Here is a 24,569-nt window from a genome sequence, read left to right on the forward strand (position 1 = left end):
GAATTATAGTTTTACACACTTCAGTGACCTGGGATGGAACTAAAGAAGGTGGAAAACAATAAGCTGAATTGAATTTTGTTGCAATAAAGCTTTGATACCCCAGAAGTGCTCCTTGAGGTACCTGGCAAACTAGAGTGAAACCTTCAGAAGTGAGAATAAAAGCAACAAAGGGAGACTCACAGAAATCTGGATCTTCTGTTAAAGCATGCCCAAGCATCACACATTTTCAGTGGCAACCACATCAGGCAGTCATCGTTTACAGACAAGCAACATGTCATGGGTAATTCTGACATCCCCCGGCAACTTTTCATCTTCCAGGGGACACTTCTGAAAAAGCACAAATACATCTGGACTTCCTCATGCCTGGACTGGTAGACCAGCAGCTATTCTAGTACTCAGACCAGTGTATTTTTCTGTGGTTTTAACTGTACTGAAGAGGACTGAATTTCCCATTGGAGGCCCCTGTTCAGTGGTCAGACTGCAGACTCATTTCTCTTGCTATTGCTGCTTATTATTCTCCAATGAAATTGTAATAATTTTGTATGACTCTCGGAAGACATGTGTTTGCTCTCATAGTGCTGGCATAAAATGGATCCACAAAAAGATGAATTGGCTAAATTATTCTTGATCATAGTGAATTGATTTCTATAGGTTTTTAGGCAAAGTGGGAATGCTCTGTGAAATAAGTCAAATTCAGGTAAAATTAAAGGTTGGAGTGGACAGAAATCTGAAGTTTGTTTATGAATATATCTTTTGTATCACAGCAACAAACCACAGATCCTATTGGACTAGTTCCTCATTCAAAGCAAAACAATACCACACTTAAATTAAGTCTGAATACTTTTTTTTTTTTTTTTTTAAATTATGTCAGTTGCATTAGAAACAGCATGCAGGCATTCATACAACTGAAAGGATTTGCTTTGGCTGCTCTTGTTCTCCTCACAAGAATATTCTCCCCTTTTCATGAACACTTCGGTAACCAAATTATACTAGGACAAATTCTCATAGAAAATGCACAGCAAAACCAAACACTTGGACTATTTGCAAGTTCCAGACTCCATGTATATCTCCAATTCCCATGCTTATTTGACTGGGGGAAAAAGGAATCATGGGCTTAGCAAGACAACCAAAACTGTGTCTCAGACTGGTCCTTACTGAAAGCCAGTGAAGTAAAAGGAAGTAATCCCATAGATGTTTTTGATGACTATGGGATGCAGCCATTCCTTTGTTCTGGCTTGTTCCAGAAATTTCAGGTGGTTTTCAGGCAGAGAAAAGAAATGTCTGTGATTATCAGATGTATTATTCACTGTGAATTCTCACTTCATTTTCTTCTTAAAGTACAGTTCTGGGGAGGGAAAACAAAGGCAGTATGAGCTGGTCAACAAGCTCCCATTCCCTGTCAAACAGAGCATCTTTCTTCTGCTAATCATGTGGCACTGCTGCATCCCACCACAGGTCTAAATTTGCAACTCACAAACCTGTAAAGGTTGTGAACACCCCAGGAGGACATTGTGGCACAGCTCACTTCCACATAACTGCATGTTACATATTTATATGCACTGTCAAAATGGTGGGAAGATACAAAACTGTGTTTCATTGGAATCCAGCAGGCTGAGCTATTTATAAATAAGTGCCTTATTTTTGGTGCTCTTCAGTGCAGATGAACAGTGAGTGATGAGCAATTTATGTTGCTGATCATTTGTATCACAATAGAACCTTGCAGTCTTTTTCTGCAGTGTAAGTTCAGGATTTGTAGTATCCTACAGTGGAAGACAGGACCTCAGAACAAAGGCCAGTGGGCAAGATAAAGAAAGGAGGAAATGAGCATGCCACACAGAAAATGGAATAGTAGGTAGATAACAGAGCATCCGAAAAAATATGTGAGCATTCCTGGGGATTCTGGGCATCAATATCCAAAACAGACCTACCACTGAGCTCTCTCTCTAACAACAAACTCGGTGTGAAGGAATCCTTTCCCAAGAGTATTCCACATTAAGGGATTTTCAATTTAGACAACAGAAGAAAACATTAAACAAAATACTGCTTAATGTACATGAAATAAAAGTCATTAGAAGGATGACAAGCTCTGAAGAAATCTTAGGGGTATAACAGAAGTGAAAAAGGAGGTTTTAATTAACAAGCTTGTAAGCATCCTGTACTATGTAAATAATTCATGTGTATATAGAGATGATCATAAGGATGACTGAATAATCACAATTTTGGCTTCCCTGTGTTGACTGCTGATGCAAGATTCCTAATCAGATGCCACAAGAGTATTCTTAACCATACCAGCCTACCCAGGATATTTCTATACTAATACATTGCAATAGGAACTTTTATAGAGGTGATCGATGGGTGTTTTTTCTCTCCCCATTATCTCTGAGGAAGAAACACTTATGCCATGTTCTACCACTTCTCTGGTCATGAGCTCTGCAGCAGACACTTTCACAGATCATGGAATCACAGAATGTTCTGGGTGGGGAGTAACATTGCATTCCAACCCTCTGCCATGGGCAGAGACACCTTCCATCAGACCAGATTGCCCAGAGCTCCATCCGACCTGGCCTTCAACACTTCCAGGGACAGAAGATGAGACATCTGAAATTTTCATTCTTTGACGTTAAAACAAAAAACACCAATGCTGTCTGCTGTAACTACCTGTGTTTGCCTCAACAGTGTTTGCTGTCAGTGTCTACGTCACCTCGGAGCTATGTAGTTTGCCACTTACCACACACAAAATTTTAGAGGAAACCCAGGCACATTAACTCTTCAACTTGCTGCCCTTCCAAGGCAAGGGTAAAATCAGCTCTATGGTATTAGCACACTAAAACAATGTAAATCACAGCTAAAACATTTTCAGTACACTCTCAAATGGAGCAGCTTGAAGTAAAGGTTGGATCTGTTTTCCCCACTTTTGATACTTACATTGAGAACAGAAAATCCTTAAAAACAACTGCTGTCTTACAGAAAGCAGCTACATATGAGTGATTCTTACAGGCTCAGAAAGTAATAATTATGCTTGCACCTAAAAAAGCACTGGAAAATTATCTAACTGTGAACTCAATGATGCTGACTTTTCATCTGATTCGCAAAAAAAAAAAAAAAGATTTTTTTAAGCCAGTTTGAGTGAGTACTCTATTGAAATGAATGTAATGCAACTGCTTTATCAGTAGCATCACTGAGAGAGGCTGGTACATAATTCAGGTGCTCTTTCTGGTTATTATTTGGTATGTCCAATAGCTCTTTCTTTGCAATAAATGCAAAACTTCATTTTTAAAATCTCAGTTGATGCTTGAAGATCTGTCTTGTCTTTTAATTCTGTCTCAAGTTAGAATGTCTTGCAAAATGTCGCATGAAGAGCATGGGCAATTGTTTCCTTCACAGTCTTAAAGAGGTTGGAAGTGGGATAGCATGCCTTCAGGGAAATACTAAGAGTTTAAAATATGCCTGTGCAGAACGTTCATAGATTTTTATAATCCACTCAAATGCTTTCCACATTGTAAAACAGGTTTTGGAAATTATCATCACAGATAAAAGTGGGTGAAGGAAGAGTAATAAAAATACCGTAGAAAGAAGAGGAAAAAATGGTGGCTGCTTCTTCTGAGCTCCCCAACATTTGAACTTTCTTGTATATTAATAAGAAGGAAATTATCACAGTAATTTCCCCATTTACTGTGGTTTAGTAATTACAGTACTGTAATTCACAGCTGATGGTACACCTGTGCCCACCTCCACTCCTCCACCCCACCCTTTCACAGCCTGCAGCCACCTAGGTCAAAATATTTCAGATAAAAGTTAATTATCCAGCACTAACACTGTACACCAGACCCTTCCGAACTGCTGCCAACTGGGAACTCTCCCATCAGCTGATGAGGGCACTCCCAGCTCACCATTCCTGCAGCAGGGAGCATCCAAGAGGTTCAGCATCATCTGCCCTCTCACAAGGCACTCAGAGCTTGCAGAGGCACAGGGGTGGCTGCCTGGCTGGGGGTGGCATCTGCTTTCTGCTTGTACCAACAGGGTATTCCTGCTCTCCAGGGATGCAAGATGCTCATCAGTGGCTGTATGGACCTACACTGCAGGGAAATGACACATAGAGCTCAGGTCTGAGGGGTGAACATCAAGCCTGAATAGAGAGATGCTCTGGAACCTATCTGCAGCCAAATCCAAGTCCCAACACCAGCTGCACACAAACTTTTGGTCGTAATGCCCCACAAGGGCAGCATGCACCATTACAATGGCTGTGGTATGCCTGTCTCAATTCTTCATGGAGCTGTCCATAATTACCAAGAGCAATGTTATCAGCTTGCTGTGACAGCTGCAAAGCACTTGGGGCCAGGCTGAGAACTTCTGAGTCACACTGATGAGGAGCCCCTTGAACAAGCAGCTTTGCTTGAGTGTGACTCCGTTAATAAATGAATCATCTACCAGTGCTGCCTACTCAAGCTTAAATCCTTCTCCCAGTTCTTATGCTACTTCCACCATCTGCACACCCTTTCCTCGTGGTGGTGAGAACCAATCTAGCTGACTGACAGGATTTGGGGAAAATGTGGAGTTTTTCAGGGGCAGACTAGAAGTAAAGAACAGTTGTTAATGCCCAGAGCTCCAATTCTGAAGTCTCTGTGCCTGAACATGCTCCCACTTATTAGGAAATCCCTTCTGGGTACCTACTGGTATGAAGCTGCATGCATCCCAGTAACCTGCGGCTCCCACATCCTAACCAGAAGATGTCTGACTCTGGTTCCCAAAGCATCATGAGGGACTCTGACCATAATTCTTGGCATGAAGTTCGAAAAAAGGCTTCCATTAATCAGAAAATTCCAAGGCTTCCAACCACACCAAAGCCGCACACCCTTTGCAAGATGTCCCTCTGGCAACAGCAAAAAACCATTATCTACCTCTGACATAATCCCTGTCCCCATCACTGCTGGCTAGATGCTGGCCTAATCAGTTTCCTGAGAAGTCTGTAGAGAAGACAATGTATTTTGGGGGTGGAAAAAATGTTTTTTTGGGCCAGCATTACTCACTGGAAGTAACCGTTCTTAGCCAGAGATCAAGACAGCTCTGTGATTCCAACCCTGATTTGGGCAAGCCATTCCTCTCTGTGCTTGGTGATCCCAGCTCTTTGCCCAGTGCTTTCCTACAAAACTCAGTTCTCTTGCTTTATGCTGCCAGAACTACAAAGAGTAAAGACATAGGGAAGGGCACCTCTTCTTTCTCTTCTCAGTTCAGCTTATTTTCTCCTTCTCTTCCCCTGCGTCACTGCCATGTGATGTTTCCAGTTTCTTGCTTCCTTTTCTTGTTTTCTTCCTCCTCTTTTCTCTGGATGCTTTTAGCTCTTCAGAACAAACTCTGCAATGTACAGCTATTTGTATTGCAGTGAGATTTGATGCACTCTCATTCCACCAAATTGAGAACACAACCTTTCCACTCTTTAAAAGCCCTTCAGTAAGACCCACAGAAACACGCGTTTATAGTCTGATTCTTTGTTGGAAGGCAAGTTTATGTTTTTAAAAGAAACTGCTTTTTCCAATTTTGTGCTGATTACAATAAATGCAGAAATTCTAGCCATGTTATGCCTGGTTTTATTTCACATTTAAAAAATAATTGGAAATCTAGGAAGGGAAATAATAGAACATGATATAAACATTTTATTTGAGGGCTTAAAACTGTAACAAGATCCAGTACAGCCTAAAGACCTAACACTATGGGTTTTCAGTATTTCATGGGCTTAAACAGCAAACAATTTATTAAATATACCCTAAATGATAACTTTTGTAAGTAGTCTTTGAATTTAATCACAAGAATTAAATTGAATAACGCATCACAAGATCCTTTCATGATTTCTAGTTTCTATAGCTCTGCTTCCACTGGCTTTTCTGGACAAATTCTTAGGGGAAATTATGTTGAATACTCCAACTTACTTTTCTTTGTTAACAATCTGTTCAGCACAGTAACTTATGTACTCATATAGAATCTGACAGCAGGTTGTCTTTAAATTTGTCTATTCTAGGCAAAATTATAATTTTTACTCAGTGGATTAAGCCAAGTATTCTTTGATGTTTCTTCTGATAATGCCTGTTCTTCAGCAAAGTAATAATCAATGATTTAAGGCTGTCATATTTTAATACTCATCACTGTCAGGAGTTTGCGCAATGCATTATGAAAGACCTAGCAGTGAGGAAGACATTGTTTTGTGAACATCCAAAATAGAAAAGAGCCAAACCCAAAATAAACATCATGTATGCTACTGAATTTTATGTTAACTCAGCTTTTCTGCATCGAAGAATCAGCATGGGATGAGCAATGAGAAAATCTTGTTACTGGCCAGTTCTGAATGAGTGCTATCCCAGCAGACTTCTGCCTCTTTCTGTCTCCAAGGTACTCTAAAATGAAGGAACCAGAGGAGAGAGCTGAAGTAAAAACATTCTCACCACTCTCCTGCATTCTGAAAAGGAATTTTCTTCAGCTGTGATTAACTTCCTTAAACTCTCTAACTCAAATAAGGATACTAGTTTGGGGGTGTTTTTTTTCCTCCTTTCTTTGTTCCATGCAAAGATTTTTGATAGAGGAAATATAACTGAGGTTTCTGCCTGAAAGAGAAGCAACCAGGCATTTGTTTGCACATCCTCTCAAATTCTGTCCTTGTTTCCTCTCAAGGCCCCTCTTATAAACCCTTCTGAAGTACACAAAAGGCAAGTGCCACCTCACTGTTTACTTGGTGTGAGGTGAGGAGGCTTGCTGGCCACAGGGGAAGACTGAATACATATTCCTCATCCACACAGGTACTAGTACAAGCTTTCAGTATCTGGACTAAGACAGATTGGCAGAGACAGTTTAAATAACAAGAGTCTGCAACCAAATGTGTGTTGCACTTCTCCCGGGAAAATGGAATTATTAAAACTTCTTCCCCCAGCCAATCAAAACCACTTTTCTGCAAAAATGAAATTCTGGCTCTGAGAAGGCAAGAAAAAAAGTGTCTCTGGGAATTCAGTTGGACAGAAGCTTTCTGACATCTCCATCCCTTTGCTGTAATTTCTGCCTGCCCTCGCTGGTGCAATGTATAGTCTGTGTCTTGCACGTCCATATGACTTCTGAGGACATTGTATCCACAGTGGCATTCCTATTTCCAAAAAGACTTATAATTCCTCACCCAGGGTAGTCCGATATATATATAATATAAATATATATTAGGATGCTGTTTTAAAAAATAGCTTAATTCCTTTAAAAACAAATGAAAAAATAAATGTTTATAGGCAGTTTCTTTTTACAGCATCCGTTCTGAGGCTGAGTTTGGTATTTCACTGGCAAATTCAGTCTAACCTGGAACTCTGATTTGGTTTATTTATTCTTTTGACCCCTTCTGAGCCACAGCATCCATCAGTAGCATTGCAGCTTCAGTTCCTCAAGAAACCAGGAAAAGCACAGACTGGCAGGGGCTGATGATTTGCAAATACTTTATTCTGTTTAGTTGCTCTGAGAAGATTCCTTTTCATGTTGACAGTCATCAGAGGTCCTGATTTATCTGAAACCCACTAAAAATATTCCTTTAAATTCAGAGAACACTGCTTCAAACACGACCTCCCCTGTGTTTCTGATACTATCATCAACAAAATGGATCTTATGGGCTATTCTTCCCAGACTGTCAGCTCTGAGCTGTACTACTAGAAGCAATAGCTCTGTATTTATGTAAGGTTCACGTTTGCTGGATCTTTTGGATGTATAGATCTTTTCCCTGTTCCATCCATGGGAAAATTATTAATGATATTGGCAATTCTGAATCAAAAAATAAAGTGCTTCTCTTGATACAAACATACATAAGGTGATAAGCCATGCCTCAGTGGCATCAGTGCTTGTGAGCTGCTGCATCCAAAATAATGAGCTGTCAACGCTGCACTGCAATTTGCATTTGTGTTAGTGGTGAAGAAATCCAGTGGGTTTTTTTCCTTGCTGAATGACAGTGTTCAATTGTTATTGTTGCTTACTGAGTGTGAAAATTTACTGAAATGACAGTAAAGTGGGAAAAGTACGTAGCATTTTTTCAGGTCACAACAGCACTTGGATTTACTGTTAGTGTACGTGACCAATTAAATTACAGATATAAAATTTTAAAAGTCTGTCACAGTTAACTCTGTAGCCTCCGTTGAAACCAACATACTCCTGGACTTCCAGAACAAGCTGTTGCTTGTGGGAGAACAAGTGTAATACCACACCTTGTCATGGGTGTTGTCTTGTGATTGTTCAGGTAATGGGGAAACTGCTTGTTTGTGGGGGTTTTTTTGTTTGTTTGTTTGTTTTCCTCCTTGGGGTGGTAGAATTTAATGAGAAATGGATTTTTAAATATGCTTGGACAACCACAAAACTTTTGAAAACACAGTCTAAGTATCTTACATGACTATAGCTGCTCATCTGTGATGCTGTGGGTCTCTTCTCATGCTACGTCTGAAGTATTACCATCATCAAATACCACAGAGACAACAGGCAGTATTATTGACATTTATTTCAGCTCTGGATCTTTACCTTCTCTTTCATTCTAAGCACTCCTTTTTGTCATGTTAGAGAAGATTTGCTCCAAGATCAAAGTGTTTTTCAATTACAGTGAATATTTGCCTGTTGTAAATTTCTGCATGAAGTAATGACATTAACATTCAGCAGCAGTACCAGACATGGCATGTGTATGTTCCTGTCCTAGTGTAGTGTGGAAAATGAGACTTTGCTAGACATAACTACTTCAAGATCACCCTAATAAAAGATTTGAATGCTGAAGAGAAAGTGTATGAGACAGCATTTAGTGAATACTGGGTTTGTTATGTTTGCCATCGTCTTCACATGCACACAGGGCAAAACGCACTCCAAGGGCAAACAAGTTTTGGGTCTGCTTCTGTCCCTGAATGGAAGAAAGATACCTGCAGGCACTCCCAAGGGCATGCAGCAGTGGTTCTGTGGGAGGGCAGATGCTCTGTCCAAGCATCAGTAGGAAGGATGACCCCAGGGAAGCCCAAGAATTCAGAAGCAGGGTTAGAAATCAGTCTTCTCTTCTCTGGAAATCTCCATGCTGGGCCTATCAGCAAAAAATCTGCCTTGTCTACAATAATGTGATTTACATTTGCCTTCTCCAAGATGGCCAGTCTGTAGAAGAGGCCAATCTGCAGCTCCAGGTCTATAGGGACAGGAAGGTGAAAGGTCTGTGGCATGTTCATTTCATGTCAGTGCTGCTATAGGACTGTGAGCAATACAGAATCCCTGCCAGCAACAGAGACTGACGAGGCAAACAACTCCAGGGACTCCTGGGTCCAATATGCTCTTGGAAACCTTGTAATTCTAGGATGGATGCAAGGCAAGGCAGCTGTAGCACTGCCTGCAGTGTTAGCCTTAAAATGGTATGTAATAAGTGAAAGTGTGAAAAAATAGTGTTCAGAAAGGCGTCAGCCCCTCCAAGACAACCTGGAGAGACTAACACACTTGTATTACTTGCTAGCCTTTGAGTAAGACTGAGTTCTTTTTCTAAATCCACAGATCCTTGAAAAGTAATTTTTTTAGCTCAGCCTGAAAGAAAAATGGGAGTCTGTTCAGCACAAGCGCAGTGCTAGGCATTGGTTTTACTGTCACTGAAGACAATACCAGCTAAAGTTTGCTTAAGAACAAAGTCCTGATTTGGATAGACAGAACCATTGGGCTCCCCACTGAGAACAATTTGAAAGTTAAGCAAGAGCTTTGAAGTCCGTGGAAAGCAGCAATGAAATCAAACCCTGTGCTGTGTGTGTTGAAAACATGTTGTGAACTCAGGCAGCTTAGACCCTTCTCTGAGATGGAAGATAAAATAATGCTAACAGCCAAGGCAAGGAAATACTGGGTTCAGGATTTGGCCCTTGGGGAGCTTTGGCTGTTGACTCCAGCACCATAGTGACTGCAGCTGCAAGGCTAGTAGATGTAACAGCAAACTTGGATGCTGCTGGCACTACCAGTAACAGAATTCAGCAGCACTGATAACCCCTGAGTTTCTGCTTAAATCTAGAGAGACCTGAGTTACATGGGTTTTGCTGAGGTAGAGAAGCCTAGCTGAATTAAAGGGGCTACAAAAGAGCTGGAGTGGGGAGTTTGACAAGGACATAAAGTGACAGGAAGAGGGGCAGCAGTTTCAAAATATCAGAGTGCAGGGTTGGATGGGTTAATGGGAAGAAATCCTTGACTCTGAGGATGACGAAGCCCTGGCAGAGGTTGCCCAGAAGCTGTGGCTGCCCCATCCCTGGAGGTGCTCATGGCCATGCTGGATGAGGCTTGGAGCAGCCTGGTCTGGTGGAAAGTGTCGCTGCCCATGGCAGGGGGTGGAACGAGATCCTCCTTTCTGACCCAAACCACTCTGTGATTCAGACCAGCATACAGCAGTCACATCTACAGTTACACACCCGGAGATAACAAACACAGACATTTTCTGACACAATTCAAACACACAGAAACTGAAAAGGAAACCCCAACCCACAGAAATGTGATCCACACTGTGGTTTATGTTTGCTTTTGCAAAGCAAATTCACTTGGCAATTTTTTTTTTCTAACTACATTTTGGGACCAAAGTCGAGCTACCTATTTTTATATAAAACAGCTATTTATCCTGTACTTAAAAAGTAGATTGCACCAATTTACTTATGACTTCTCTTCCCAAGTTTTTACAGAATAGAGCATTTTTTTTCCATCTCTTTTACCTGAAGATGACTCCTGACACACAGCTGCAAAATGCTGTACCTCTCACCTCTCTCCAGAGCGTGTAACACTAAGTTGCCATATTTGTACGACAGAAAGTCCACCTCCTGATGCTACTTCTAATTCTGCCTGAGGCTTTGTCAAACACAAAGAATTCAGTTTCTATTTTAGCTAGACAATCAAACAGTCAAGCTGGGCTGCCAGTTTCCAGTACTTTAGTTAGGCAACTCTAATTAGCAAAAATCTGACCTAGTACCAACTACAAGTACAGAAAATGCTGGTGCTTTAGCTCAGCTTGATGCAAAGTCAAGTTACACTGAGCAACTTCCCTGAGAAGTGTCACCTGGTGCCCAACCTGCAGTGGCCATAAACAGACCACTAACAAACACTCTGAAAGCCTTTTAGGGTCTTTTCTGTTTGCATCCCCCTCCCCAGTAACCTTCTCTTGATAATGCAATGCGTGTCCTGGATCCCCCTTCTGCTCTCGGCTCTACAACTCACAACAGTGAATGAATTCGCGCTACCAACTTCTCTTGTGCCACCGAGCTCCTGTCTCTTTACACGGAGAGGATGCTCGTCCCCGGCCACCCCGGAGATAAGGCGGACCGGGGCGCCAAAGGGAGGGGAGACCGAGGGGAGATGCCGGCAGCCCTGGAGTCCCGGCGCTTCTCCCCCGGTCAGAGTCCTCCCGCCGCGACCCCAGCCCGTTCCCGAGCGCTTTTCCCGTGCTCCCGGCGCCTTACCAGGCTCCGCCGGGGGAACTCGCCCAGCACAATGCTGACCACCGGGATGCGCAGCGCCGCCGATACGAAGTCCAGCTCCAGCATCTCCCCGCGGCTCTGAGGGAAGGCGAGGATGGCGGAGACCCCCTGCACCACCACGGTGTGGCACAGGCTCTGCAGGAAGGAGACGGGGTCGTTGCTCCAGGAGGCGCTGGCCGAAGAGAAGGGGAAGAGGGGCAGGTCGCCCAGCCCCGCCTCGATGGCCATCACCACCTCCAGGGACAGGTTGTAGGGCAGCAGCCCGGGCACGCCGTTCAGGTTGGCCACGGCCAGCAGCAGCGCGTCCCGGGGCGAGGGGGGCGGCCGCCCCCGCTCCCCGCCGCCCCCCGCCCGCCGGCCCCGCGGCCCCTCGGGGCGCGCCCCCGACGCCTCCCCGGCCCAGGCGGCGGGGCCCGGGGCCGCCCGGGGCTGCAGGTGCGTGGCCCCCACCCGCACCGTGTGCCCGATGCGCCGCAGGATCTGGCAGGGCTGCGGGTGGGACGCGGCGCCGGGCACGGCCGCCAGCACCAGCGCGCAGGGCGGCAGCAGCAGCAGGCACGCCCGGCCCAGGACCCCGCGCAGCCCCGGCCCGCACATGGCCGGGAGCCCCCGCCGCTTCCCCCGACCCCGCCGCCCGCATCAACCGCCCCGCGGGCGGGCTACAGCGGCATCAGCGACGGGCCGGCCTCGCCCGGAGCCACCCCCGCCGCCGCCCATGGGGCCGCCGCCGCCTCGCCCCCGCCCCGGGGCTGTGGGAGGCTCAGCCCCCGGACCGCCCCCCTCGGGTCCGCGGGGTCGGGGCGGCACCAGCCCCTGCGACCCCCGCCCGGTGCCCGCTGCTATCCCGCCGGGAGCGGGATGCTGCCCTGCTCGCCTTGCCCTGCCCGGCCGCTCCCCGCAGCCCCAGCCCCGGGGGGCTCTCTCTGCCCGGCTCCGTCCCTCGCTCCCAGCCCGCCGAGCGCGCCCCTGCCCCGCTCCCCGCCGCCGCTCCGCGCTCCCGGCTCCGCTCCCCGCCTCGCAGCCTTCCCGTCCCCTAATCCCGGCCCGGCTCGCCGCTCCAGCCCCGTGCCCTTGTCCCCCCGCAGCCCTGGGAGCGCTCCCCGCCGGCTCCGGCGCCGGGCAAAGTTGCCGGTGTGGCTGCGGGCGGTCGCTGGGCTGCGCTGCGCTCTCAACGGGAGGGACCAGAACCGCCGGCCCCGCTCGGCTCCTCCCCGGGCCCCGGGACTCGCCCCCGCGGCCGCCCCGGCTGGGAAGGGGCTTGGGGGCCGCCCAGGGTGGGATGGGGCTTGGGGGCCGCCCCTTTTCGCCCCCGGGGACGGTCCCGGGACAGCCCAGAAGGAGCTGTCAGTCCGGTGATGCCCTGGGGCTCCCCCTCTCCGCTCCCGGGCAGAGGAACAGTTCTCCGAGCCCCCGGGGCTGCGAACCCCAGGTGGGCTGCGGTCCCCCCTGGGATGGCGGGGGAGCTGTCTCTGCCGCTGCTGCTCGTGTCGAAGGCAGCCCGGTGCCTTCACAGGCGCTGCTGTTTCCAGCAGAACCATTTTCCGACCTGTGGGACCCGAGATCCTGATTCCGCAAACCCGGGACATTGCCTGACGTGGCTTTTAGGACAGAACGCTCCTGTGCTAAGGGAAAACAGGGCAGAGCTGAGATGCGCGTCTGAAACGATCAGGGGAAGTCCCTGTCCTTGTCTTAGTCCTGGTAGCCGGGTTTAATCCTGGAGCCGTGCTGACCCCCAGTCTGAGACGCCAATACTGTGCCTGGGGCATGGACACGCTCCACGCCCCGTGGTGGATCGCCAGGATCTCGGAGGAATCCCTCTCTGCAGCCACACTTGCCCCTTGCCATGGCGGGGAAATCATCTCAGGGGCTCCCTGTCAGCGAGGCCCTGGCTGCCTGCTGGAGTACACCGGGATGTGTTTTCTGCCCGTGGGATTCCTGTCATCTTCCCCTGTTTGGCTGAGTCCCGAGTGCACTGCAGCATCCTGCCGCCCTGCATGGAAGGATGGCTTGAGACATTCACTCCTGGAGTGTTTAGAAGTCTTGTGTCAACTCCAGCAGCTTACCCTGACCTAGTGCTTTAACCTAAGCTCTTCTCTGAATGTTAACCTTCTTCCCCTTTTCTCTGAGGTTTATTTTCATAGATATTTATGAAGAAGAAGGTAATAATAGAATCACAGGATGGTTGGGGTTGTAAGGGACCTTTAAATACCATCTGCTCCAGCCCTCCTGGCTAAGTGGAATATCTTCAGGTAGATCAGGTTACTCAAAACCCCTTCAGCCTCACTTTACTGTTCCCAGGGATGGGACAGTCACACATCTCTGGATGACCTCTGACAATATTTTACTACTCTTTCTAAAAAAGCTCTGTTTTCCTCCCTTGGTTTTTCTTACATTGTTATGCACAAGATCTGCATAGGAATAAACACTTCTCATCACGCTGCATAAAAGAGGAGGTTACTGCCTCCCAATAGGTCTGAACTGTGTGTTTTCTGATTTAAAATCATCTTTCTTGAGTGGGGGTCACCGGAGGTGTACAAAGTCTTCAAACAAGGTCTTACCAAGGTCTTGGGCAGCCATGTTGCTGTTTCTCTGTCTTATATGTCCTTTTCCCAACCTGTCCTTATCCCCAGCATGCTGCCATCACACCTGCCAGTGTGCTTTAAAGCTAGTGTTCCTGTCACACTGCTCTCTCTAAATTGGTACAAGGTGGCAAAATTGGTTCCCAACATGGAAAACTAGGGATGGCAGAGTGGTGGTCTGTAGCCCAAGACTGCACCATGTTCTACCTGTAGAGGTGAGCTGATAGTATGTCTAAGAGTGAGCAACAATTTTCTATTTCTCCTTTCTTCTTCCTTTTTTTCTTCTACTCTTGTAATCACATTTTTATTTCTTGTCTGATCAGCCCAGCTTCTTCCTGTCACTTTTCCTCATTTTCTTTGAAGGAACGGATTGTGCTAACACAGGTGTTCTAAGTCTCCTCTGTTAGCAATAATGAATTATTGACTGGGAGAATTTGCTTTGGATGTAGTAAATCTCACACAGTGCAGAAAAAATTTTTCTTTTTCCCTGAACCACAGGGGTTACCTTTCAGGTAGTGAGAAAGAGATCACCTGAGATTTGTACAGCTCTAGAGGTGTTGTCTTTGTTGTCTGCATCCTGTTTGTCAGGTTTGCGAAAAAAAAAAAAAAAAAAAAACAAAAAAAGGCAAGCACATAAATTTTATGCTTTGTAGTTAGATAATTACTGGTTTTCATGTGGGAATTATTTTTATAAGAAATGGTGACTTTTCTGTGTCTTAACAGACAACCCTAAATTGTCGTTCATTTAATGCATCATTATAGAAGCAAATCTTTTCTGGCTTTTGGGCACAGGTGATACTAATTTAAAAAAGTATGTGTTCCAGGAAAGGTAATGAACCTTGTTATTGAAAGAGCTCTGAAAATTACACTAGAAATCAATTAATAAAGTGAAGTCATTCAATATCTACTTCTTTTTGTTGTTTGTGACTTTTCTGATGAGTTTTTAGTTTTTTTAGGTTTGATTTTGTTTTATTGGGGGTTTTGTTTGTTTGTTTGTTTGTTTTTCATTTGTGGATAATTCATGACCAGATTGCAATATGATTTCTTGGTCATCAGGGCTACTCTGGGGATTATGGTTGTAAACAATTCCTGCTCTGGACTCAGTTTGGAACAAGTCATAGCAAGTTGTCACTGTTAGAAACCTGAACTGTACACAGTGGTCAAACTTTTGTTTGTAATGCTTTTGACTCAAAGGCTCTACATCTTGTAAGTATCTTTACAGCTTGATTATTTATAGCGATAAAGAAATTATGAAATGGTCTTCTCTGGCATTGTTTATTTTTACTCTTTGCTCAAATATTTCTGTTAATAAAATTCTCTGCAATGTCCCTGATCTAAAAAAAGGCTTGAACAGAGGCTTTGTTTTTAAGAGGACATTAAGTACTCCTTAAATACTGCTCTGTGAGGGGCTGGAATATTTCCAGAAAATGCCCTGAAAAAGTATATAAATACCACCAAAGTTTATATATTTGGAAAGTTGTGTCATTAAGTTTTCTGCTTTTTTTCCATAAATATTCATGTGCAAAAGACCACAGTTGTTTTAGCCTAATAAAGTACTTGGAGACTGCTATCAGTTGTACTTTGCTTTTTAAAAGTACTGCAGTCTCTCTGCCTGGGCAGAATAAAATACAGATTATAATTTTTGACAGAGTTGTTGACTTTTTTCAACTTCATGCTAAAGACTGGCTGCCTTCAACATTCCTCCCTCATTTTCTATTGCTCACAGTGGTTGCTGCCATAGGAATGTCCATTCTGCTCGTTTTTTGTGTTAGTTATTCAACTGAAATAAGACCAGGCAGACCCAGGCAAGTGGATGCAGCTCCTCTGAGCTGGTTGTCACCCTGTGTAACCATGAACAGAGCAGTGCTGGTGCCATTGATTGCTGGAGAACTGTGGCCACAGTATGTATCCATCCTTCATGGATGTCTGAGCATCACAGCAGAGCTGGTGAAAGCCCTTCAGCAATAAAAAATGCAGCAGGGAAATGTGATTAAAATCACCACTCATATTTCTCTTGCTGCTCTTTCCACTTGCTTGGCTCACTGTCGTTTCTTTGAAGTAGAATTGGTTTGTTTGCTTTCTGGGCTGCAGAACATTTGTCCTGTATGTATCACAGTGACCTTCTACAAAGCTTGTTTCCTCTGAGCAACTGGGCTTGTTTGAAAATAGATTATCACAGTCCTTCTGTCCAGCTCTGTGTTGTTCTGCTCTCATTGCTGAAAAAAACCCCAAGGCCTTGCAAAGTGTTATATTACTGAAATTCATGTTCATCTGCCCCTTTTTTAGTTGCTCACATCTTCTAAAAGGCCCAAGTCATGAGCTGAGATGCAGGACATCTCTCAGTGTCTCTTTAGCCTTGGAGTGGGTGAGAGGCTTATTTTGGGTCAGCCTGGAATGAGTCCTCCACTCCCCTTTTCATAACCATAGTTAGAAAATGAGAATTAGGGAAAAATAAACTGTTCAGATAAAGTTAATACTTTCATTTACTAGGAATGGACTGTTTTTGTTTCTATTTAGATGCTCCAATTTATCTAAATGCAGTTTCCAAGATTTCAAAATGCTATATTTTTCACTTGAATTGCCACTTGAAGGGGAAGAAAAATAGTCATCTGGATGTTTCTTACTTTCTGTCCTCCACACTCTTTCACCAGCCAGAAGAAATAAATTTGCAAACACTTTCAGATATCTAAAATTGTATTAAGGATGTTGAGTGTCATGTTTAAAAACCTTCAGTTTGTTGTGGTGGATCATCAGTGCACCGGCTGCTCCAGACTTACTGTGAGATGGATGGTGATCCCTGAAGGAGTCAGGGAAGGGCCAAGGATTATTATGTGCAGCACTTGCTGTGTTTATTCTGTTATCTTTGCAGATGGAGATCTGAATGGCTGACATCAGGAAAGCTGGGCTGGCTGTGGGGGAGGTCCTGTGAAGGTAACATGCGAAGAAGGGAACAAGGTTGTGGGACTTGAAAATTTGAAGGACAGCACAGCCAAAAAGTGAGTTTTGCCTGTCTTTTAAAGTTTACACCCTGCATATGCTAATAAGCTTAATGAGGTATGTGCTACCACATATATGACTATATGACTCAACTGTCTGTCTTGGTCCTGCTGTTTTTAAGAGAGAGAAGGAGGTTAATTTTGACTGCATATCAGGAGGGTAGAAATTTCACCTGGCTAGGAGGAAGACCCAAAAAACTAGATGGAGACAGATGACTGGTTCCTCTGCTCTCCCTTCCCTTAGGAGAGGACACCTCTTTGGTAATCTTCTGTGTAGGATTACTATTACACAGGTTAACACAATATTATGGTTTTTATTGGAATTCTGTCACAGCTGGTATGCATTCTTCCATGGCAATTCTGAGTCTGTTATTTCTGTTCTTTCAATAAACTGCACTATTTGTGATCTGTGATCATGTGTGAATCTGTGATCATGATTGTTCCCACTGAACGTGACCAGGCTGATGGTGCCGAATTGCTTCTAACCAGAACTGAACCCAGCCCCTCTGATCTGCAAGAGGGTTTATTTTCTGCTAAAATTCATACACTTAACACTTAAGGCTTGCAAATATCCTTCTGTGGGCAGGTTTGGTGTCAAATCCAAACAACTGTTTTGCACCAGTTGGGCTATGTGATAGTTTACTGCTTCAGAAGAGAGGCTGAGACAGTTCTTGGTACCTGAACAAAACTTCCACTTTGTTTCTTTTGGCAGTATAAATCCAGATAGACCGATCCCGTCAGAGGATGCTCAAGGAAAACAGGCAGTCAACCACTTTGTCTCTGTGATCCCTTTTGGATAGAAGAGCAGCAGGGCACCTTGTAACACTGACAGGAAGTGGCACAGAGCCCACCACTCCCTCTGGCTTTGATAGTCTCCTCTCTAAAACTAATGCTACCACAGGAAGACCTCAAGACATTCTAAGTACCTATTAAAAGAAAAAAAAAAAAAAAGTCACTAGTGCTCAGTCACAGCTTCTTATCACTGGGACTGACTAAAGATGCCTAAAGGAGACACAAATATACTCTATGGGCCCTGTTTCCACTGCCAGGATGAGGGTGGAAGTGTTCAGCTGCATGTGACAGCATCATTCTCTCTGTCAGTGTGAGTGATCCAGCTGATTGTTTTTATTGCTCCCTGTCTGAGGTGGCAGTGTATATTTTTTATAAACAAATAGCTGTAAAACTCTCTTGGGATCTCCACTTGCTGTATATTTTGGTCATGCCATTCGTTTTGAGTTTGACGCTTGGTCATGTTTTCCTCATTGAAAGTAATTTTTAATACTCCCTGTTGTTCTCATCTTGGAGATACATTAATCCTGGACAGAGGGACAACTGGAAGAGAAGCCAGTGATTTGTAGTGATTTGGTTGATTTGTAAAATTATCTGGCTTAGTACCTTGATCCTCTACCTGACGTTTCAATCAATGCCTTTAGTTATTTTTACTTTTGCATGTATTCCATTCTGTCATATCTTCTGTCTTGTTTATTCATATGACAGTGATGGAAAAAGCTCCAGCAGATAAGACTGGTCACAGCATTGTTTACACCATCATTATGGGTGGCACAGAGAGCCTTTAGAAGGTCCTGATCTTAGGCCATTGGTGAGCTGGGAATCCAGGAGCTGCTTGGATATAAAGGCTCTCTCTTGGATCTTGAACTCCTGTGGAACCAGCTTTACAGGAGAGAGCTGTCTGGATACTCCAGAACTGAAGATAAAACAAAGATCAGGCTAGAGCCCTGTCAAAAAAGAACCAGCTTGATGCCAGGAAGGTGCTATCCCAATATCCACAGTGAATTGTTGAAGAAGAAAAGTCAACCCCCACTGTTCATTCCCTGAGCTGGCATGCCCTCACCCAGAGCATGGAACTGGTTCCTGGAGTGGTGTGCTCATGTGGCTGTGTATCTTTGCTGTGAGTACACTGGGTTTTTACCTGAATGTTTTTTCAGCAGGCAGGCTCACAAGAAAGATTGCTTCTCCAGTTTTTGTTCCACTGGGAGATCCCCTAGCATGGCCCTGCTCAGGATATCCTTCATGAAAACATGATGCCATTCCATGGGACCAGGCTGGATTTAATGCAACTTTCCCTGTATGTTTTTTGCTTCTTTATTCCAAGATGACAGTTTGAGTGCTTGTGAAAATTCAGAGAGGTGCAAAGAGAAAAAAAAAAATAAATCTGTTTGAAGTCAGTGTCAAAATTGTTATGAGCATCAATGTCATTTGAATAGTGAGGTCAGACAAACACCTCATGGAGAAACCACAGAGTTTTCGAAAAAATATCAATAATGCTTTTCTGGCATCGTGGTGTTTCTGCACTATATCTCCCCCCCCCCCCCAAAAAAAAAAAAAAAAAAAAAAAAAAAAAAAAAAAAAAAAAAAATTCTGCAGCAAATATTAAATTATTGCAGGCAGTATGCAACCCTTGCACTGCTTTGGTTTGCTTCAAAAGGCTACATGGTGTAAACGCTCAATAAAGATGAATAAAGACTGTTTAACTTTCAGAGAAAGGCTTCAGTTTTCACAAGGTTAGAAGGGCACCCCACTACTGCATCACTCTGGCAGGATCAGAGGCTTTTTAGTGTTCTCTCCTGTTCCCTCTGGCTTAGATGGGGAGGTAAATGGTGTGTGTGGGGGAAGAATAAGAAATCTCAGGGGCTTATCAAAATTGAATTATAAGAATGGTAAGAATAAAAAAAAGCAGGAAAAGACTGAACAAGCAAGCTGAGAGAAAGGACACAACAGCATGTATTTAAGAAATAATTTGCCCAATTTGTCCAGCTAAACAATTCTGTCAAGTTTATTGAGAGCTCAAAATTGGCAAATTGCCTCATCTCCTTGGAGAAGCGTAGAGGCAACGTGGGCTTAACCCTTCTGTCTGCTGCTTTAGAAACTGACTTTCTAAACCCTTCCTCAAATCAGCTGGGGTGACCTTACTCAAATTACTGGCTTTAATGAGGATTTCTGGTACAAGCAAAATGGATTTGAGCAGGAGTCAGCTGCATTCTTTAAAGTCTGTGGGCTTGCTTGTGCTCTGGGCACTGTCTGGAGCAGCACAGCAGAAAATGCAGCTTGCCAGGGGTGCCTTCTTGAAAGAAATGTGAATCCCTATGAGGATACAAACCTTGTGCAGAGCTCCCTCCCAGCCTCCTAACAGCAGAAAATACCTCCTTGAATGCAGTGTCCATTCTAGCCTCCAGCCAAGTGGTGCCCACACCTGTGGGTCGAGTCCTACATGGTTGTGATCCGGGGGAGCAGGCTGTTGATCTCTCCAACAAATTCCTTTGTCTGCTGTGGTCTAGATTACAACTAAATCCCCTTCAAAGTGGTGTCAAAAAAAAAAAAAAAAAAAAAAAAAAAAAAAAAAGTGACAAAGGAAATGTCTTAGAAGGGCAAATAATTCTGAAGTTTGGCAGGATTAGGCTCACATAGGAGATTAAACGGGCAGAAGGAAAATGTCTGTAAAATGCTGACACATGAGATAAAGTACAAGTGAGAATGGCACTCACCCAAGGCTGTGGTTTTAGGAGGAAATAAGTGAACTGGATATGTGGCTTTTGTTCCATGGAGCCTTTAAATAATGTGATGCTCTCCTGGTAAAGTGGTGCAGGAGAAGCAGTAGTCCAACCAGACACATACATATGACAAATGGTTTTTGTCAAACTCCAAAAGTAACCTAAGAACTGAAGAATTTACACAATCTGCCTGATGAAAATGGACCCTGATCTTTATAAAGTCTGTTCTGGAAAACACAAGTCCTTTTTAACAGCACACTCACACAATTCCCAAGCAGAAATGCTGGTGTCAAATCATTCCTGTTGTGCAAGTGTGCTCTCTCGGAGCAAGCTCACTTATTTTTAATGTGGTGCTGGATAGCAAGGGATAGGTATATTATGTGAAAAGAAAGAATAGACAGAGCTCAGGCTTTATGATGTAGTCCTGGGCTACGAAATTGTGATGGTGCTTTCCAGATCTGTTACACATTCCATGAGTCCTTTCTGAATTTCCATTTCTTCCTGTCAAACAGAGCCCAGCACTCCTCTGGCCCATCACAGGGAGGCGCATGGGTGTCACTGGGAATTAAACATCTGAGAAAACAGAACACCACTTTCACAGCACCAGAGAATCCTGAAGAAAACTTCCTCTTGGCAAATTGCTTTAAGCACCTGAGAGCTCTGTGACGAAGAGGAAGGAAGTCAAGGATTTGCTCTCTTGTTTGCAAACCTGGAGAAAAGCTAAATGTCAGCTGTAACTCTTATAGACAGAGATCCTAATGTGTGAATCTCCAGAGAAACCCCCAAAGCATCAGAAATGAAGGCATAATCATAACATGTAGAACTTATGTTTTTGTGTGTGTTTGTCAGAAACCCTGGGCATTCCTATCCTTTGAAAAAGAGCTGTGTAAAAAAACTGCCTTTCTGCTTTTAATTAGAGGTACTGAATAGGAAGACAAAGCAGTCGCAGCTCACTGCAGGGAGATTGAACCATGTGACATTTAAAGGTAGTTTCCGACCCAAAAAAATCTGTGATTCTGTAATTATTAAGTAAGTCTCTTCAGTGAGCTCACCTTTTTGTCTTCTGTATTTTAAAATAATTTTTATGTGAGAAGTTGGTTGGGTTGATAAGACCATGGACAGTTTAGATGCCAGGCTTCCAGAAGAAATCAGTTTTCCTGGTCATTTCCTCAGCGAGCAGCTCCTGCAACTGAGATGAGAGTGGGAGTGGGAATCTGCTACATGCCTCTAGGGATAAAGAGGTTACAGAGTACTGGTGCCCTGAGTTTAGCTGCTTCTCTTACTTCTACAGAAGCAAAATTATGGTCTGTCTTTGCTGTGTTTTAACCCCAGCTGGCAATTAAGTGCCACACAGCTCCTTGCTCACTTCCTGCCCTATAGGATGGGAAGGAGAGTCAGTTGAAAAACCCTCAACAACTCATGGACTGAGATGAGAGCTATTTAATAATTGAAACCAAAACAGTGTCCACCCCTTATGAACCATTTAGGCCACACCAGGTCTCGCACTTCCCAATGCACCATTAACTTTCTGATCTTTTGGTAGATTTTCTTACAACTGTCTTTCCCTTAGTCTATGGACCATTCCCATAAAAGTCCACCAAGTTTATTTTTAAAATGCCTGGAATGTTTAATTCCTACTCAATTCTATTTCATCTACTGTAGTTAACATGTTGCTGCTCCAGGCTGAAAACCTAAGATGCAGAGTTTGTATAGTAAGAGGATAATCAAGGGCTTATTTTTTCTCTTAGTGGCCTCAGTTCAGTGCTATTCCTGTTTAAACTTGTGTTTGTAGTACATTTCATGCTATTTTACACAAGGTAAAATTCATACCGTACACTTATTTCAGATCAGGGAAAGTCTATGTACAGCAGATTGAATGCAACAACCTGTAATTTTCAGACTGAAAACCAGTCCAAACCACAGTAAATCATTTGAAATCAATTGAAAAATTGACAAGCGTCTGGGTTTAAATATATGCAGTATGAAGCTTGGACAAAATTTTTAGCTTTTTAGGCTAAGACAACACTTTCGCAACTCTTAACAGCCACAGCAATGAACTTATAAAGCTTTCCAATTATTTTAAAAATCCTCTTCTATGCCCAAAGCAATGTGCAGTTTTAGCATGACAATGACATAGACACAATTAATAAAGCACTGTAGAAAAGCCCCAGTATTTTATTACTTCATTTGGTGTAATTGTCAAATCCTTCCTATCTTCAACAACCCTCAAGTCTACCAGTGCTCATTTCTGTGATATTCCCCAAGCACAAAGGTTATGAGTGTATTGGTTTTTTTGATTTTAAAATTTTAAAAAACAGGATTTTTGCTGCAATTCAGTGCCAAGACAAAATTACAGGAAGGCAGGCAAGGCTACTCTGTGTTTCCCTAAGTTGTACTGTAGTTGGCATTTAATTTAATTTAAAATTAATTTTTAAATGTGTGTACTTGCAAAGAGACTCACAAAACACATTCAAAACCCCAGACCTGGGGTTCTCTTGGCCAGATTGTCACCCAACAGATCCCACTAACATGTGGGAGAAAGCTGATTTTGAGTAATAGTTGGTGGTCACAGGAAGAGTGGAGCATGGAAAGGCGACCAGGACTCACAGTGGGGAAGGTGAATGCTAACATCCCATTAGCACAGTTCTGAGTCACCTTCATCTCCACAATTACAGAAAAAAAAAGGACAGAAAGTTCAAAATATGCATGCAAAGGGCATTTTAAAACTGCCTATGGGTATCAATGTAACCAGCATTTCATTTCAGAGATGGAAACATTTCACACAGTCAACTCTCCCCCATGCACTTTTTAGGCTACTGCTTTTGGCTGAGGCTGCTGTTACAGTAAGAAATAAAAATTATTTTACTCAGGAAGGGAGTTAATGAGTTGAGATAGGCTCATGTGCTGATAACAACAGGGCAGGGGGTTTGATCCCTGTGTGGGGGATTCACTGAAGGGTTGGCCTCAATGGTCCCTGTGAGTCCCTTCTAACTCAGAATATTCTGTGATTTAGAATGCCCCTGTGAAGGTCAAACAGTCTTTCACAGCAGGAGAGATGATGTGTGGTGGTGGACTGTCATGTGCTGAAGTCAGCCCTGATTCCATTACTGCAGGACTTGTCCAGTTTGGTCACTCTTTCTTCATCAACGTGATTGGGCTCAGATCCCCAAATGTGGAGTGGCAGAGATGGGCACTCTGAGGGTCTGGTGATGGATGTACAGCTGGTGTAGGAAGCCAGAATCAACCCCATTGAGGCAGGCACTAGAACTCCCTATCCTCTCCAATCACCACCTGATGCAGCCAGGTCCTTGAGCAAAATCAATCCCACAGATGGGTTTTTCTTTGCCTGAGGCAGGAATAACCCAGGCTGCTTTCCCCAGCATATTTTTAATGTGTGCTGCAGGAACTTAATCCCTTTCTACATTACATAAAAGTTTTGGCTGGGCGGGAAACCAGAAGAGTCCCTTACTCCGTTTTCATAGAACAATTCAGACTCCCACTGAAGGCCAAATCTTACTGAATTTGTGCACTGCTTGCCCCCAGCAAGTTGACCTCAGTGGGAGCAGGGATGGAGTGAGGTACCACTCAACAGGAGCAAGCAGTCTGTCAGTGACATTAACAGCTGGCCACCTGGGCATTGGCTCCTAAATTAATGGCAAAGCATTTTTATAGCTGACAAAGGCTGAAGAGAGAGAAAAATGTTGGAGCCTGTTCAGAATGCAGATCAGATTTAAGTGCTCAGGGTCTCCTACATCAGACTTTTTCTGCTGGCAGCAGGGAACTCCTTGGGAACATCATTTGGGAAGATATTATTTTAGGTGCTGAATTTCAATATGAATGAGAAAGATGTTCTAGATTCTCAGCGACATTTTTTGATATGGAGGAGGCATCTTTAAGTGCAAGCTGAATTGTTTCCCACACACACACATATTCATGACCTAAACCTGAATAAATATGTAAGGATGACAGCAGAGTTATAATATAGCCACACACATTACTTAAATGTGCCAAAGTCCTCAGCCATTG

At 43.9% G+C, this 24,569-nt stretch overlaps 1 protein-coding gene across 1 annotated transcript in view; it reads right to left on the minus strand.

Moving 5' to 3' along the window:
• The window catches only part of GRIN3A (glutamate ionotropic receptor NMDA type subunit 3A), a gene marked incomplete at its 5' end in the record, with an annotated part of 67,935 nt that extends 55,879 nt beyond the window's left edge, over positions 1–12,056 (minus strand). The window contains one exon of the mRNA XM_083884067.1: positions 11,442–12,056. Coding sequence (XP_083740193.1) covers positions 11,442–12,056 — 615 coding nt within the window. The remainder of the gene's footprint in view (positions 1–11,441) is intronic.
• Positions 12,057–24,569: the final 12,513 nt, after the last annotated feature.

Source organism: Zosterops lateralis (genome assembly GCF_965231275.1).
Source record: "Zosterops lateralis genome assembly, chromosome: Z".
Taxonomy (NCBI): Eukaryota; Metazoa; Chordata; class Aves; order Passeriformes; family Zosteropidae; genus Zosterops; species Zosterops lateralis.